The 17756-nt window shown below is 40.7% G+C and overlaps 1 protein-coding gene across 2 annotated transcripts in view; it reads right to left on the reverse strand.

The window, feature by feature from the left end:
* The window catches only part of LOC134357971 (collagen alpha-6(VI) chain-like), a 157273-nt gene that overhangs the window by 32966 nt on the left and 106551 nt on the right, over nucleotides 1–17756 (reverse strand). For both annotated transcript variants that reach the window (XM_063069798.1, XM_063069799.1), the window contains exons 27-33: nucleotides 13300–13335; nucleotides 13155–13217; nucleotides 10184–10246; nucleotides 7032–7067; nucleotides 6896–6932; nucleotides 5021–5035; nucleotides 4431–4924 (exon numbers count right to left, since the gene is read on the reverse strand). In XM_063069798.1, coding sequence (XP_062925868.1) covers nucleotides 4431–4924; nucleotides 5021–5035; nucleotides 6896–6932; nucleotides 7032–7067; nucleotides 10184–10246; nucleotides 13155–13217; nucleotides 13300–13335 — 744 coding nt within the window. The remainder of the gene's footprint in view (nucleotides 1–4430; nucleotides 4925–5020; nucleotides 5036–6895; nucleotides 6933–7031; nucleotides 7068–10183; nucleotides 10247–13154; nucleotides 13218–13299; nucleotides 13336–17756) is intronic.

The following is a 17756-nucleotide window of genomic DNA, read 5'->3' on the forward strand; positions in this document are numbered from 1 at the left end:
ATAGGAGAAGACTGTCTTCTCCTATCATTTCGGATCTCCCCCTCCCACTTTGAAATCTCTTACTAGCTCTTCCTTCGGTTAGTCCTGACGAAGGGTCTCGGCACGAAACGTCGACTGTACCTCTACCTAGAGATGCTGCCTGGCCTGCTGCGTTCACCAGCAACTTTGATGTATGTTGCTTGAAGGGAATATCACGCTGTGTCTGGGTGAACTCAAGTGTCGCTGTTGAATAGCTGACACTGACTGAGTTTTCTAAGCATGGGAAATTATATTGGGACATAAAGATATTAAGACCAAGTCCAACTCACAGAATTAAAATTAGAGTTACACTTAGAATGATAGGAGACTGTGCTGTGAAACTAGTGATACACTAAAGCACAACTGGCTTGTTAAAACTTAACTATTTATACTGAGGTGCTGTTAATGGAGTTCTGGTATTTTATGAGCAGAATGATGGCCATGGCTATAGAGCTAAAGTTAATATTTCCTTCTGATGCGAGATCAGTTTCTTTAATTATATAAAGGGAACCCTGTGTCTATATGCAAGTCATACTAGAAGAGCTTGGGGGTACTGAGGTGGATTATTCAGCACAAGTCAGCCAAAGTCATTTTTGTTTGATAAAGTAGTTAAATGATATCGGGGTTCAGGGGCTATAAAGCATGAGAAAAACAAAACAACCACATTTTATTTTGGTGCCAGATCTCTGCTGTTAATGTGCTTCAGAACAGGGCTTTACAGGTAACTTTACTTACTCCCTGTTACGCTGCTGCTGTTTAGGGCAGTAATGAAGGTCTTCCATCTCTGGCAGTGTTCAGGGCTTTTTTGATCATGTCAGTGGCGTGGTTTTCACTACTGACAGTTAAGCAAGTTCCAGGTGGAGACTCAGGAATACCACTGCACTCAGATCTAGAAGGATTTTTCGTTGCTGTTTCCGTAACAGTTTTGATCGACCAGTCAGGGTTGTTAGCCTGAGCTGAACCCCTGAACCTGGAGGACCAGTGGACCACTCTTATTCTGGCCTCTACCCTTTGACCTGTTTGACAAGGACCAGAGCATATAGCCCTGACTCCAGCCAACATAGCTCTCCGGGTCATTGAGGCACACAAGACTCCAAACCCTGCGTCAAGGTTGTGATCCTTTTCGAGGACAGGTAACATTAGTAAGGCAACAAATGCTGGACACTGAATAGGTCTGGGCTTTTGTAACTGTTATTACACTGTTTGGTACTGATTGATGCAACAACTTCATTGGCAGAACCTGATTGCTGGATTACCTCAAACAGACAAAGTCTACTGGAACCAACAGGAGCTCTTATTTCCTCAATACATGATGTTTCTACAAACATCAGCATTCCATCAGTTCTCCTATTTCACACATAAGGCAACAACCTGATGAATGAGGCTTCAGTCTTTCACTAATTTCTGTACCGGCTTTTATATACAGTGGTGAACTGGAAGAAAGGTTCGAGACTGTTTGAACTGGCATGTTAAACCAACCTTAATCTACTAACACACATATTGTTCACATTTCAAATTCAGGGTGGTTAATACAATTAACAATATTCTTAATATAGCCAGTATCATCCTGGAAGAGCACATCAGTTTAGTTGGAATAGATCAGAAGACATTCCACAAGATCTCATGCTCCATAACTTTCTTTAATAAACAACAAGAAGAGACCACTTCTTTCCAAGTTCCAGACAAGTAGTTGAGTCCTGACCAAGAATATGAGCTTCCATACGTCAACAGCAATTTGCATTTCCATAGAGGAACTCCACTGGAGTGAAAAAGGCAAAAGTATTAGATATCTAAAATTTGTTTTAGTGTGTGCCTGAGCTATTCCATCCTTTTTCCATTTTCAAACACAAATAGAGCACTATCTCCAATATCCCACTGGATTTATTCTATACAAATCTAATAGTAAAATGGAAATGAATTGTCACCAATTTATTACCATATTTGCTATGTGTGAGGGATGTTCTGCAAGTTTCCAACATTGCCTGCAATTCATACAGGTACTTTATGTATTCTACCCATCTCCTAACTCGGTTTTTCTGGGGGTGTTCCCCATTGATGAAGTAAGTGCCCTGGGGGCACTAAGGGCTGGTTAGAGTTTATGCCATCCAACATTTACCTCCACTCTTCACTTGATATACGTCAACCAATTCTGTTGGTCAGCTGATGTTATTGGTTACCGTATCTTACATGTGGGAGAACACATCACTGTTCAGAGAGGCCTCTACTCCCCCGTTAAGCCTCCCCTTCAAAGTTCAAAAGACCCAAGTTCAAAGAAGAATATATTATCAGAGTACATACATGTCACCACATACAACCCTGAGATTCCTTTTCTGCGAGCATACTTAGCAAATCTATAGATCAGTAACTATAAACAGGATCAATAGACAACAAACTATGCAAATAGATATAAATAAATAGCAATCAATAATATGCATCGCATAGCAAAATAAAAGAGTCCTTGAAGTGAGACCATCGGTTGTGCAGACACCATAAGTAGAATGAGTGCAGTTATGCACTTACATTTAAGAGCCCGATGGTTGAAGGGTAGTAACTGTTTTTGAACCTGGTGGTGTGAGTCTTAAGGCTCTTGTACCTTCTACCTGATGACAGCAGCAAGTAAAGAGCATGGCCTGGGTGGTGAGCATCTTTGATGATGGATGCTGCTTTTCTACGGCAACGTTTTATGTAGACATGCTCAAAGATTGGGAGAGTTTTACCCATGATATACTGGGCTAAATCCACTACCTTTTGTAGGATTTTCCACTCAAAGGCATTGGTGTTCCCGTACCAGGCCGTAATGCAGCCGGAAAGCACAATTTCCACCACACCCCTATAGAAGTTTGCCAAGGTTTTCTCCGCAGACTCCTAAGGAAGTAGAGGCACTGCTGTGCTTTCTTTGCAAAAAATATTTATATGATGGGTCCAGGACAGGTCCTCTGAGATAGTGACACTCAGGAATTTGAAGTTACTGACCCTCTCCACCTCTGATCCTTCAATGATACTGGCTCATGGATCTCTGGTTTCCCTCTCCTGAGGTCTACTATCAGTTCCTTGGTCTTATTGACATTGTTATTACACCTCTCAGCCAAGTTTTCAATCTCCCTCCTCTATGCTGATTTATCACCCCCTTTGATACAGCCCACAACAGTGGTGTCATCAGCAAACTGATGTATAGTGTTGGGGCTGTACTTAGCCACACAGTCATAAGTGTAAAGTGAGTAGGGCAGTGTGCTAAGCACACATCCCTGTGGTGCTCCTGTGCTGATGGGAGGATGATGGTGATAAATGCCCTGTTGTAATCGATAAAGAGCATCCTGATGCATGTATCTTTGCCGTCCATGTCGCAGAGTTGAGTGAAGAACCTGCAGTATGAGAAAGTACCTGCTGTAGACCCAATGTTTCAGCAGGCAAATTGAAGCAGCTCCAAGTCAACACTCAGGCAGGATCTGATATGCTTCAACACCAACTCCTCAAAACACTTCATCACTATTGATGTAAGTGCCACTGGGCGATAGTCATTTGGACAGGTTACCTTGCTCTTCTTGGGCAATGATACAAATGAAGTCTGCTTGAAGCAGCTGGGTACCACACATTGCTGGAGTGAGAGGCTGAAGATATTTGTAAATACACCAGCCAGTTGGTCAGCGCAGGTCTTCAGTATTTGGCCAGGTACTCCGTTTGGACTGAATGGTTTCCTTGGATTCACTCTTGAATGCAGCCCACGCGTCATCTTCAGATACTGAGATACTGAGACCAAAGCATCATCAGGAGACATGGGGGTGAACAATAGTTCCTATTTTTGGTGATCAAAGCAAGCACAGAAGGCATTGAGCTCATCTGGAAGCAAAGCCCCGCTGTCCCCTATGTCACAAGATTTAACTTTGGCATTCAATTCCTGCCACAACTCTCGAACATCCCTCATTGATCCCAGTCCAGAATCTCAACTTTGCCCACGAGATGGCTTTCCGGAGATCATACTTGCACTTCTTGTAGCATTCTTGATCTCCAGACTTGAATGCCTCTGATCTGGCTCTCAGCAGATTCTGGATTTCATTGTACTTAGAGTATTTTTAATAATTCCCCAGCAAACACAACTGCGAATCCATTGTGGTGATATACCTTTCATATCACAGTGGTTTACTTAATAATGCAAAAGTTCTTACACTACATAATGTTAAAAAGAGTAAAAATGTACTTTTCCATAAATGCAACCTCCGATGTGGACAAATATGCATCAGAGTCATGTACTAATATCAATCTTCCCTCAGTCTCAATTAATCCTCAGCATGTCAGAAGCTTTCTGAAACAAATCATGGCATTTAAAATTATTCACATCATGCTGCTTGTAATTGCAGTTAACGTTATGCTCTACAGAGAACAAAAATTGAAAATAAGATAGAATTAACTCTCACCTTAAAAACTTGTTCTAGATTAGGGACGTTTTTAAAGGAGATAATGACAGGAATGATTTGTGAAGCAGCTAATTCTCTGACAGCCATTTCCAAAGCTCCAATGTCTTGGGATCCTCCATTTGTGAGAAAAACTGCTATTTTCCTCACAAGCATACCGTCACGAACTCGCTTAAAAGTATTTCTGACAACGTGCTGTATACTGCTGGCGATATTCCGTCTGTTTCTTGATCGCTCATGAGCTAGAGCTTCTATTTTTTTCAGAAGTAACTGCTTTTTCCAAAAATCTGAAAATCGAATGTAAGGCTCTGCTTCATTATGGTACGTAAGGACAGCCACACGGGCCCCTGTTGGACAGTTACTTTCAGTGATAGTGATGTCATTCAGCAAATTAATTACAATTTTCTTCATCCTTTCAAACACAGGAGGAGTGACATCTGCAGATGTGTCCAGAGCGAAGGCCAACTCGGTCGGATAAGCTGGACATGCTCTACTTCCTGAGAGAAAGCAACAAGATTTTGCATTTAAAGAAGGCATTTATTCGAGAAAAGTGAAGGAAATTTATTTTGAAAATTTTTTTAAGAGTTACCTACTTTGTGAACAACAGGCTAGAGGAAAAAAAAGAGGAAGGAAAATTAATACAATGAAACAGACTTTTATTATTAACTCAATCCGCTATGTGTGAATTTTTTCTCATCATTTTTCGAAGCTCTGGGTATCCATTAATTAGTATAGAATAAGGGAAACTTTTTTGAAACAAAGTTTGGTCTATAATGCCTATCATCAAGATATTGTAGGTACTAGCTAGGAATCCAAATGAGAGCAGCAACCTTCGGGCACATTTTTGATACTATTCTCATAATATACCATGACCTGCAAAAATATGGCCTGCTAATATTTGTTGGGAATAGACAGATCTTAAGAGAACACTACTTTATTTTCAAGGCTGCCATTTTGCAGCTTAACACTATAGCCTGTGTCTTTTGTTAAACACATGTTCAAGGGTAAAACAGACCTATTCAGATTGGGTAGTTGCTTAGTGTCACTCCTCCAGTCATCCTGTAGGGTTCTGCCTCTAGGTTTCCATGCACTCCAATCTCTCTGTCCTAGGCTTCCTACACTGCTCCAACACAGCGAGCACCAAATTTTCTGACTGGACATGTTACTGCCTTCCCAACTCAAAACCGAATTTCACTATTTCAGATAATCAGCAATTCTGCCCAAATATGTCTTATATTTCAAACATTTACTGCTGGCTTCACCTATCATCTTCCAGCTAGCGTCCTTCCCCTCACCCCACCTTTTTATCCTAGCATCTTCCCCCTTCCTTTTCAGTCCTGAAGAAGGGTCCTGGCTTGAGATGTCAACTGTCTATTTATTTTCATAGATGCTACCTGAACTATTGAGTTCCTCCAGCATTTTGTGTGTGTTGCTTTGTATTCCAGCATATGCAAACTTTCTTGTGTTTATGACTTACCACTTTTTTTTTCTGTTATTCTCTACAAGCAATTTTGAGATTTCATTCATCTCTTCCCAGACATAATCTTTGCTGTTTAGTAGCCAACTTTCAGCTCCCTCCATGCAACGTCATTTTTAGCAAGCATTCTCTTCTGCCCTCCAGACTGTCCATGGCCTTCACAAGCTTTCTCTTTTGTTCACCCCATCCCTCCTGCAAGTTAACAATGTGTTTGTTTTATCTCTAACTTGAACCAGTTCCACTGAGAAGGCATTGACCAGAAATGTAAACTCTGTTTCCTTCTTTGTAAATATCATGAAAACCTGCAAATATTTCCCCATGCATTTTGCTTTTACTATAGTCACTTATGGGAGAGTAGCTAGCACTGGTAAGAACACATTATCCGTTCTGGATACTCAAGGCTAAAGACTTATTTTGAGTGCCCAAGCACCACAGCTAACAGGCAGGTAGATAATGGTCCTAGTGGAGGAGACAGGAAATTGTGCATCAGCATTTGGATTTTCCTTTGTCACTTCCTGAATTATTTCAGACGGTACATCAGCGAAAAGTCTTTTATATCAGCATGAAGCCCAGACCACTGCATCAGTACGCTGTTTTCAACTTTCCACATCAGCTGATTGTATTAACCACTTGCATCAGATCAGCTCAATATGTGCAGGGGACCCAGAGAGATCAGGACTGGGAATGAGAATCAATGTTCTAAAGGCAGCAGAGGTCACTAATATTTCATAAATTTGTTTTAGATTTAATCCTGGATAAAGTACTTTTAATTATTCCACCAACTTATTTAGAAAGTCATTTTAATTTTTTTCATCTTAAGATAAATATCTGTATTTATAAATAATAATTGGAAAAACTGCTTGAATTTAAAGAAATTGAAACATATGTTAAACAAAAATTGGTTTTACTTCTTAATGTTTCTAAAATCCCACTCACTTACTAAGAGATTCCAGCTTTAAAGAATGAGTAAAAAGGAAGAAGCTGCACTTACGACACTTGTCTTGTATATATTTTACAAGTTCACATAACTGCAAAGAAATTGTAAAGGTATAAGTTTTTAAACAGCCCCTGGATAAAACTTTTCTCTATCAGACTCTATTTCGATCTACATACAGTCAACGACATACCGTTCGTGATCTGCGACCAGGGGATCCTTTGGGGCCCTGGTGGAAAGGAAAGATAAAGTTTTAATAGTCGATCTATTTTCTCATTTTCCTTAAAATAATATTCTTTTTTGCATGTCTGTGTGTGTGCTCACTATTTTGAACGTGCTGTCTATGTTTTTCACCTTGGCCCCAGAGAAATGCTGTTTTATTCGCCTGTATCTACACATTGTTGAATTCACAAAGTTGAATTTGATTTGATTTGAAGATTACCAACACTCCACCGCACCCCCCGCTCAAGATATTAAGCAGTTAGCACAATGCTATTATAGCTCAGAGTGGTGGCGTTAGGAGTTCAACTTCAGCATCCTCCGTAGCAAACAGCCTTCTGGCGAGTGTGGGTTTCCTCTGGGTGCTCCCACAGTCCAAAGACGTAGCTGTTAGTAGGCTTATTGGTCATGTAAATTGTCCTGTGATTAGGATGGGGTGAATTATGTGGGTTGCTGGGCGGTACATCTCGTTGGGCCATAAAAGTTACACGTCTAAATTAATTTTGCTGGTTATGTCTGCATTCACCGCCATATAGTTTTTTTGTTTGCCTGTAAGCCTAACAGTGTTTTTTTAATATATAACAAGGCCAGTGATCATAAATTGGATTACAGTGGGTTCATTCTGGTCCCATCATTAACTACTATTCAGCGCTCAGTAGGAGTCACTGGAAAGCATGCTCTCTTGTTGAATCATGCCTTGAGTTATTTGTCTTGCATTGTTACGCTGTTGGATTACCAGCACGTGCAGCCAGCAGGAGAAAATAAAGATTGTCCGAACCCACATGAACAGCACATACACCTGTCTCCTCTGCATTGCGAAAACAAGGGTAACAGTGGCAATGCGATAAAAATGACCTAAACTGGGCAAAGCGAAATACCTGTAGGTTGCTTTGGAACCTATGAGTGATGTGCAATGTTTCATAAATACAATTAAATGTTCATTGTTTGCAGAAATCTGCTGATTTAAAAAAACTGGCAACAACTGGGCAGGTACCACAATTCACAGAATCAAGAGAAGACTTTGATTCTAATAAAACATTTTAACTAACAGTTATGTGAAAATAATATTACTGAGACAAAGGGCAAATATATTCCCTGTATTTTTGGCCCCATAGATTTTGGACTTCTCAAAAGCCCGGTTGTATAATAGAAATTGGAGGATTTCTGCTGACACAGAACTTGCTGAAACATTATCAAAGCATTTCTATCCCAAGCTATTCCTCATTAGAGAATAATTCAGGTTTCATTGTCAACACTGAGGGAAAGGTAAAGCTCTTGCAAATTACATCATTGCATTGGGAGACTATCAAGCTCCTACGTTTGTGTTCCGTTCACACAAGCTGCCTTCTGGGATCAGATTGTCTGTGGTCTTTAAGACCAGCTTTCCATAAAGATCATTACACCTAAGACAACTTTTGATAGTACTCTCACTTTGGAACTTGCCCAAGGGGCTTACCAAGGATTTAACAAACCATTCTGACCCACAGTTTCGATTCACAGAGCACCAGGAGCCGAGATGAGTGCCAGAACACAGAGTGAAGCTTCTCCAGTGTCCTCAGGAGCACGCTTCTCTACCTACTGCTTCATGCCACAAACAGGCAGTCAAATCCCTGACAGGAAAGTTGCCACAACTTTGGAAAAATATGCCACTTACAGACAGTATGCAGAAGTGTAGAAAGCTCTGTTCATGCACAGTATAGACTGACACCAAACAGGTCCCTAAAGAGCGATCTGGGATATAACCATCCATGCAACTCATGGAAGAAGAGATGAAATTTCCTTCTAAGAGTGATTAGAGGGTGTAGTGCTTGAAAATGAAATTACATTTTGCACAGAAATTACAACTGAAATTACAAACTTCAAAAGATTGTTTACATTGAAATGTCCTGAGAAGATAGATCAGTTCAGTAAGAAAGTGTATTTGTCACCATATACAACCATGAGATTCATCTTCTTGCGGGCATTCACATTAAATACAAGAAATACAATAGGACCGAAGAAAGATTGCACACAGCAGGACTGACAAATAACTAATATGCAAAAGACAACAAGCTGTGCAAATACTAAAATGAAGGAAAAAAGAAATAACAGCAATAAATAAATAACTATTTAAATATCGAGAGCATGAGATGAAGAGTCCTTGAAAGTGAGTCCATAGGTTACAGGAACAGCTCAGTGATGGGGTGAATGAAGTTGAGTGAAGTTATCCCCTCTGATTTAAGAGACTAATCCTGGTGGTGTGGGTCCCTGAGGCTCCTGTACCTACTTCCTGATGCAACAGTGGGAAGAGGGCATGGCCTGGATGGTTGAGGTCCTTAATGATAGATGATGCTTTCCTGCGACAGTACTCCAGTATTAGATCCTACTCATGGTGGTGGTGAAGGGGAACAGGGCAAAACCGACAGGAGAAATTCAAACTGAATTGAGGAAAAATCTTCATACTACAAAGCAAAAGATGTGTTCCACTGCATGCCCCGATAAACATGCTTATATATTTAAGGATGCCTGTGGGAAGATAAAAGATTTCAATAGGAAGGTTCATGTGGAAGCAAGACCTGTATCTCCTGTAGAAACATGGGATCATGTCAGGCACAGACGAAGTAACTGAACAGCTCTATTGTAGTCATTTCAAAGCAAGACAAGACAGTGGTGACAAGGTCATGGCAAGTTATAATAGATATTAAAAATATCTATTATCAAGTGAAGAGGATTTATTTGCAACCTTGGCAGGCTGAAAGTTCTTCACTAAACTGCAATGTATCCAGTCAACCAGCAGCTGGAGTGGGATCCAAAGTCAGAAGCCAACCTCAACATTAACACTACAAAGGATTGCACAGATATATTCACTCAGTCTATCGAGTTCAAGCAGCATCAGTCACTTTTTTTCCAGCACAACTTGCACCAGTTTCTGCATGAAGTGGGCCAAGTCCCCTGTTCCCTGGTTTCAGCACCCATAGTAATAGGCAAATGACAAACCTGAAGAAGGTCCTATCTAGACTGCAGCAAAATTACCCCAAAATAAAGCTACCACAATACCAGCTCCTGTAAAGATCAATCACCAACTTACAAAAAATCAGCTCAGTGACTACTCTGCCCATTTTTCCTGCTTTCAGCAATACAGCTTACCATTGCTCCTGGAAACCCAATCATCCCTGCATCACCAGGATCACCAACCGCGCCAGAAATACCCTAATTTTTAAAAGAACATTAATTATTTCATGTTATTGACAAATAACAATGATAGTTAAAATTTATTGTGATTCAATAGTAATTATGACTGAAACTATTTAATACACTGAATTATCAAAATCATCATTATTTCAGAAATGTCATTCATGCAGATGTTTCAAGAACGGACATAAACTGTACTGAAATGATTGGTTTGTCAAACCCATCTACTGAAGTTTATTAAATACATCAATACTTTCTCAAGATCTGCTTTTTAAGAGCACTTTTACACAATTTAAGCATCCTTTCTGTACACATGCTTTACAAAATATTAGTGAAATAGTCATCCAAATTTTTGTTTGTAAATCACATTAACATAGTTAACATAGCTAAGCCTAAAGTTTGGATCGCAGAGTGTCTGTTTAAAAAAGTTAATGGTGCAAAGCTTGCTTTTGCATGAAGTATGCAAACAATCATTTCCTGGTGAAATTTCATACATCATAAAAGTTTACTGGGAATTTCCAAAGAGTGTCCACATTAATTTGGGTGGTGGGGTGGAGATACGTCTCAAGCAAAGGGCCTGTGAGGCACTCCATTCCTCCACTAGCCTACAGGTCACCCTTGAGCAAGGTGTACCTGCTTAGACCCCCCGATAAGGGTCATGTGAAGCTGTGGGAGCAGGTGGTGGATGGTCATATGAGCAGCTGGTGCATATCAGAAGTCCTGTTTATGCGACCACTGACGACAGGCAGACAATCTCTGAAGAGTATTGATCATGGCTGGGTTCACCTGTCTTGTAAAGATGCTGCGTAGAAGGCAATGGCAAACCACTTCTGTGGAAGAATTTGCCGAGAACAATCATGGTCAGGGATAAGACCATGATCACACGTGTCACACGACACGGCATATAAAGATGATGATTATCCAATTAATGTTCCTGTGTTTTCCCAGAATCAGGTATACACCTAATACTGTCACTAAAGGTGCACTATATTTTTCTGCCCACACCAAAGTAAGTTGGCCCTCAAAGGTCTACAGTCTCAGTTGAACAGAATGTACACTGCAAAATTCACAAAATGCTGGAGGAACTCAGCAGGTCAGGGAGAATCTGTGGAAATGATTAAATAGTCAATATTTTGGGCCAATACCCTTCTTCAGAACATTGTGCTACTTGGTTACCTAACTCGTTATTTAGAGGTACACCTTGCCATTACTGGGGACAGTTTCAAAACTATCTCCAGACTCTACAGACATCTTCTGAAGTCTGTGACATGTGCATAAGTTAACGAAGAATGTTTTCTTCAGTGATCAGTTGTTGATATCCTCATTTTATGTGTTAGAGATCTTCGGAAAGAGACAAGGTATAGCTATTAATTTAGATTTTCCAAGGCTGGCTGTACGAGTAAATGCAGCATTCACCTGGAAGGTCTTCAGCCACATCCTTCTCCCTGGACTGCTCTACTCATGGAAGATGAAGTCCCAACTTCCTCTCAGTGAAATCTTTCCAGGCTACGTCAGCAGACCTCTGCCTTAGCCTCCAATCGGCTGCTCAGTATTTTATTAATGTGGTTACTAAAGCACTGTATTCAAAAATAAGTAGTTTTGTGTACTCTGATTTCAGAAATGACAAGGTGGGATTTAGGTTACTGAGGTTTTCCATGCTGCTGGCTCTACACAAATGCAGACAGCTAATGTCTATGTCCATGTGAATGTAAGAGCAAGGATATAATGCTGTAGCTTGATAAGGCAGAGGTCAGACCATATTTGGAGTACTGTGAGCAGTATGGGGCCCTTTATCTAAGAAAGGATGTGCTGGCATAGGAGCGGGTAAGAGGGGGTTTATGAGAATGCTCACAGGAATGAAAGGGCTTACAAATGAGGAGCATTTGTACTCGCTGGAGTTTAGAAGAATGAAGAGAGATCTCACTGAAACCGATTAAATATTGGAAGACCTAGGTAGGGTAGACGTGGAGAGGGTGTTTTCTAGAGTGGGGGATTCTAGGACCAGAGGGTGCAGTCTAAAAATACAAGGAAGTCCCTTTAGAGCAGAGATGAGGATGGTGAATCTGTGGAATCTATCACCACGGACAGCTGTGGAGGCCAAGTCATTTAGTATATTTAAAGCAGAGGTTGACAGGTTATTGATTAGTAAGGGCATCAAAAGTTACAGGGAGGATGCAGGAGAATGGTGTTGCAAGGAATAATTAATCAGCCATGATAAAATGCAAAGCAGACTCAATGGGCCGAATAGCCTCATCCTGCTTCTATGTGTCAAGTCCTATGACTTCCATAGAGAACCAAGATTTTTTCCTTGACAGGAAAGGCACCTACTTACTCAATGTTCAAGATCTTAGGATTGCTATCAGACTTCTGAACGAGTCCCCTCTTTCACATCTCCTTCCCTTTCTCAGAATCTTAGTTGTAACTCTCCTAGTTTTCTATTATTCAGGATTTCTTTTTGCACAACTTCAGACTGCACTACAATCTTTGCACCATTCTATTTATCGGTCGTTACTCTATTCATTGTTATATTCAGTTACTCTGTGACTTTTGTGCAAGCAAGGAATTTCATTTCAATAAGATAATCTAAATCTTTGTGGGTTATAGAAAGGATTTCCTCATGGTGATGGCGATGGTTCAGGAAAGTACACGTAAGTTTTTCCTGCCTGAGGGAATTCACACTGCTGGACACTCACTGTGACTGGTGCTGTTCAGACGGATGGACACTGTGAGAGATCACACCAGTGAACTCTCAAACACAGCTGCCAGCGCCAAGAGAACCTGACAGACGTTTTTCAAAATGTGCTCTTGCTTGTGAAGAATCGTTACAAGAACAAGTCAGGAAAAAGAAAATAATACTCAGCACAAGAAACAAATCTACATTTTGGAAGACTGAAAACAATGAGAATAATTTAAATGAACATCCTACCCTGCGGCCTCTTATTCCTTTGGGTCCTTTTTTACCAGGAGTTCCAGGTTCTCCCTGTGCTCCCTGGTTCCACAACAGACAGACACTGGTCAAACAGTAGTAAACTTTTCAGAACAAAATGTTACACAATAAAAATGACAGTTACCTGTGGACCAGGATTCCCAATGCTTCCTTGTGATCCCTATAAAATTTAATTTCATTATTTTTTTATCCAAATACATATTTTACTCACAATCTTTACTAGCAGTTACATTATTAGTACTCTTAATCGTATTAAGCATGAATTAAATATTTCCTAACGGACTAATTTTCTTCAGCGTAGTTTAAAAGACACCTGAGCAATCTGCATGTGCAAAGTACAGAAAAATGCACCATAAATTCACAATGAGGGACGACCCATCAGCGACCCACCAGCATCCCCCTCCCCCAATCTTTACATTTACAGGTGTCCCCCGCTTTTCGAACGTTCACTTTACGAAACCTCACTGTTACGAAAGACCTACATTAGTACCCTGTTTTCGCTAACAGAAGGTCTTTTCACTGTTATGAAAAAAAGCAGCCCGCGAAAAAAATCAGCGTGCAATAAAAGGCAGCCCGCGCCCCGAGCTGCCGCTCTCCCCCGGATTCAGAACTGCAATCTCGCCGACATTGCTTAAACACGTGCCTGTGAGCAGCTGTTTGCAAGATGAGTTCTATGGTATCGGAAAAGCCTGAAAGAGCTCGTAAGGGTGTTACACTTAGCGTAAAACTAAACATAATTAAGCGTTTTGATTGTGGTGAACGAAGAAAGGACTAAGTGAGTTTGGCTTGTGGAAGCTGACGAAGATGATGTTGAAGAGGTTTTGGCATCCCATGACCAAGAACTGATAGATGAAGAGCTGATGCGGTTGGAAGAGGAAAGGATAACAATCGAAACCGAATGAGTAATGATAAAGTACGACTTTAATTTTGCAAGTGTACATCGGTTTAGGGGATATTTGCAGGATGGTTTGAGTGCTTACAAAGAACTGTATGATAGAAAAATGCGTGAGGTTCAGCAGTGAAGCAAGCCTTCCACATCAGCCACAGCAGACGACGAACCTCGACCTTCAACATCGAGGCGGGCAGTCATAGGAGAAGATGAGCTGCCTGTTCTAATGGGAACAGATGATGAGATGTCACCCCAGTGTCCCACCACCCCAACACCCAGGCCGCGGACAGATTCTGATTCGCGGAGAATGCAGCAGTAGCCGGGAGACACACAGCACATCTTTAAGAAAAAAAGCCAAAATAACCATACTAATTAATTAGGTATCGCCCGGCACGTAAATGTCGGCCCAGATCAGAGGCGACGCAGTCGGAAATCGGCACTGATCTGGGCCGACAATTACGTGCCAGGCGGCACCTAATTAATTTGCATGTTTATTTCGGTTTTTTTCTTAAAGATGTGCTGTGTGCCTCCCGGCTACCGCTGTACCCCTGTATGCTTCACAGGTCGATATCGGTTTGTTGCCCGGAGGGTGGAGGCCACTGCACCACCCCAACCTGTGACGATTCAGCCTAACACACCATTATCAGTGTGCTCCGCGCTTTCCCAATTCCGGTAAGTGATACTACACTGTACATACATTATTTCTACTTTATATAGGCTGTGTATTTTTATGTGTTATTTGGTATGATTTGGCAGCTTCATAGCTTAAAGGTTACTGGAGAGCGCTTGCGCCGTGTTTTTGCCGACGGTGCTTGCGTGAGATTTTCGCTATGGAGAACAGTTCAGGCAATGATTGTGGAAAAGTATTTCTACTTTATATAAGCTGTGTATTTATCATATCATTCCTGCTTTTACTATATGTTACTGTTATTTTAGGTTTTATGTGTTATTTGGCATGACTTGGTAGGTTATTTTTGGGTCTGCGAACGCTCACAAAATTTTCCCATATAAGTAAATGGTAATTGCTTCTTCGCTTTACGACATTACGGCTTACAAACTGTTTCATAGGAACGCTCTACCTTCGGATGGCAGGGAAAACCTGTACCTGAGATATTTCAGGACTTCCCTGGAGAGAAGTACAGATCTTTTGACTGCAATAAAAGCAAATCCAAAAGAGTCATGTAACTGAGGCAGGAAGTGAGATTGCTGGATAGGGATTTATTGGAGATAAGGGATCTTCCTCGTCTGATATTCATTACCTTGCATCTTGCCAGTTGGGCAACAAATTCTATTGCTGCCCACAGAAGTAAGTCTGAGGTATAAAGAAAGCTTCACTCTGCTTCTTTCCTGTGCTAAGAAATAAGATTGATAGGAACACTTGTGTTTGTCATTAATCATAGCCAGTCATTGATATGGTGCACATTTCAATCTGATGAGCTGGCTATCTACACAATCAGTGTCTCTCATTCTCTTTTACACCTCTATTAGGTCACCTCTCAACCTCTGTCGCTCCAAGGCGAAAAGGCCAAGTTCACGTTTCTTTCACTTTATATTTCATGATCCACTCCTCTTTATATTGGAGATGGTTTGATATCTGGTGCCAGATTTAGTCAGAGTTGAATTAAGTGGATTTTGATTAAGCCAAAGGCCTACTGCTAATTGTTGGAACATCCTGCGACTGCAGGTCGATGGGACTAGGCAAAATAATCATCTGGCACAGACTAGATAGGCCAAAGGACCTGTTTCTTTGATGTGATTCTCTATGACACTGAATTTACAGCAGCCATTCTAAAGTCAAATATGATATGATAATGTCTGTGTTCACTGTCTTTCTCTGTTGTCTGCATATCCAATCCAGTAGTAAAATTATTCAGCTTCATAACCCAGCTACTGAGAATTCATTTAACATAGTTTGTTAATTTTTCTTTAACTTAAGAGTATAATAACGGCATTGCCTGTATGAAATGTGATCAAATAGCATCACTGAATATGAGACATTATCCTCAGTAAAGACCAATCAAACAAACAAAAATAGGCATCCAGTTTTAGGGCTCAAGGGATTCTGCAGATGCTGGAAACAAGTGTAATAGACAGAAAAATAGTGGAAAAAATTCAGCAGGTCAGGCATCATCTCTGGGGAGGAATAGGGAGCTGACATTTTGGGCAAGACCCTTCATCTGGGCGTCATTATTATTTTAATTAGGGAGTTGCTTGAGATGACATTGGACCATTGGGAACTCTTACTCTCCAGTGACTTTAATGTGGAATTCCTCCAAGCATTTATATTACTGATTGAAAGCACTTGACAACTGCAGGATCGTAAATCAGTGAAATAATTCCATTGGCTTTATATTTTTATGTTTTCAGAATCTTCATATGGAACAAGCACTGGCTTCTCTTCCAGGTGAAAAGCTACTGCATTAGGATTTCAGAAAATGCTGGTAACACTCATCAGGCCCAGCAGACCTTATGAACTGAAAAACAGTTAACGCCTCAGATCCAGGACAAAAGCTTTCTGTATCATCAATATTTACTGCTTCTGTTTACACAGATGTTGCCTGACTTGCTGAGTGTTTGCAGAAGTTTCTTTTTTGATTTATTTAGATTTCAAATATATGTAGCTTTTCTCATCCAAATTTCTTCCTAATTTCTATTTCAGCCAAGTGAAATTGATGATCTGAAGAGACTTTCAGCAAGGTGTCCTCATCCTTGGAGTAGGATTTGTGATACCGATTGCGGTAGCAAATTTTGATTTGTGACAGTCAGTCTACGTACAACCAAGGTTGGTGTTCTGCCATTGAAAGTCTGTTTGATGTTCTCAATAGGGTACCTCTTTCAATAAGAAATAGCTTAAATTAACAGTAAATGTTGAAGTCCATTTTAAGGTGTTCCTGATGTACATTTTGTTGCTGGAGTAGAAATATCTTGCAAAGAGGTTCTTTTTTATAGCACATTTATTATGCATTAACTTCTTACGAATGAACACAAAAAATATTCTGCAGGTAGCACACACAAAATGCTGGAGGAACTCAACCTGTAAGGCAGCTTCTATGGAAAAGAATAAAGAGTCGACGTTTTGGGCCAAGATATTTCATCTGTAACTTCCCAGTAAAATGTATTAAGGTTGGGAAGCAAAGTCAGTTGGGGCAAAATATGAAGTGCACAGAATGCACTGAAGCAGAATTATGTTTGATGCTTGTTGGATGTGAATGCCAGAGCACTAACCCAGGAAGTGGGACTGGGATGTGTTGGAAGCAAACAGATAGCCTGGGACAGAACAATTACATTAAATCTAACCAGGAACATGCTAATGAAATGTGACACTTGAAACAAGGCAATGTGTCTTTAGGAGAGTCCTGCTGAAGAGGCTCGGCCTGAAACATCGACTGTACTCTTTTCCATAGATGCTGCCTGGCCTGCTGAGTTCCTCCAGCATTTTGTGTGAGTTGCTTGGATTTCCAGCATTTGCAGGTTTTTTCTTGTTTATGCCTTTAAGAGATGCAGCCATGATTTGGATAATGCAGGTTAAATATGAATGGTGATGGCCACAGGTTTACATACCAAAACAAGTCCCAAGATGACTAATGATGACAGGACACTGAAACTCTTGTAATATTGGTGGGGTTTGGGGAGGGGCAACTGGAAGATGTTTTTGTGTTGATATTGCATCACCATGTCCAACAAACACTGAC

This window comes from Mobula hypostoma, chromosome 17 (genome assembly GCF_963921235.1).
Source record: "Mobula hypostoma chromosome 17, sMobHyp1.1, whole genome shotgun sequence".
Lineage (NCBI taxonomy): Eukaryota > Metazoa > Chordata > Chondrichthyes > Myliobatiformes > Myliobatidae > Mobula > Mobula hypostoma.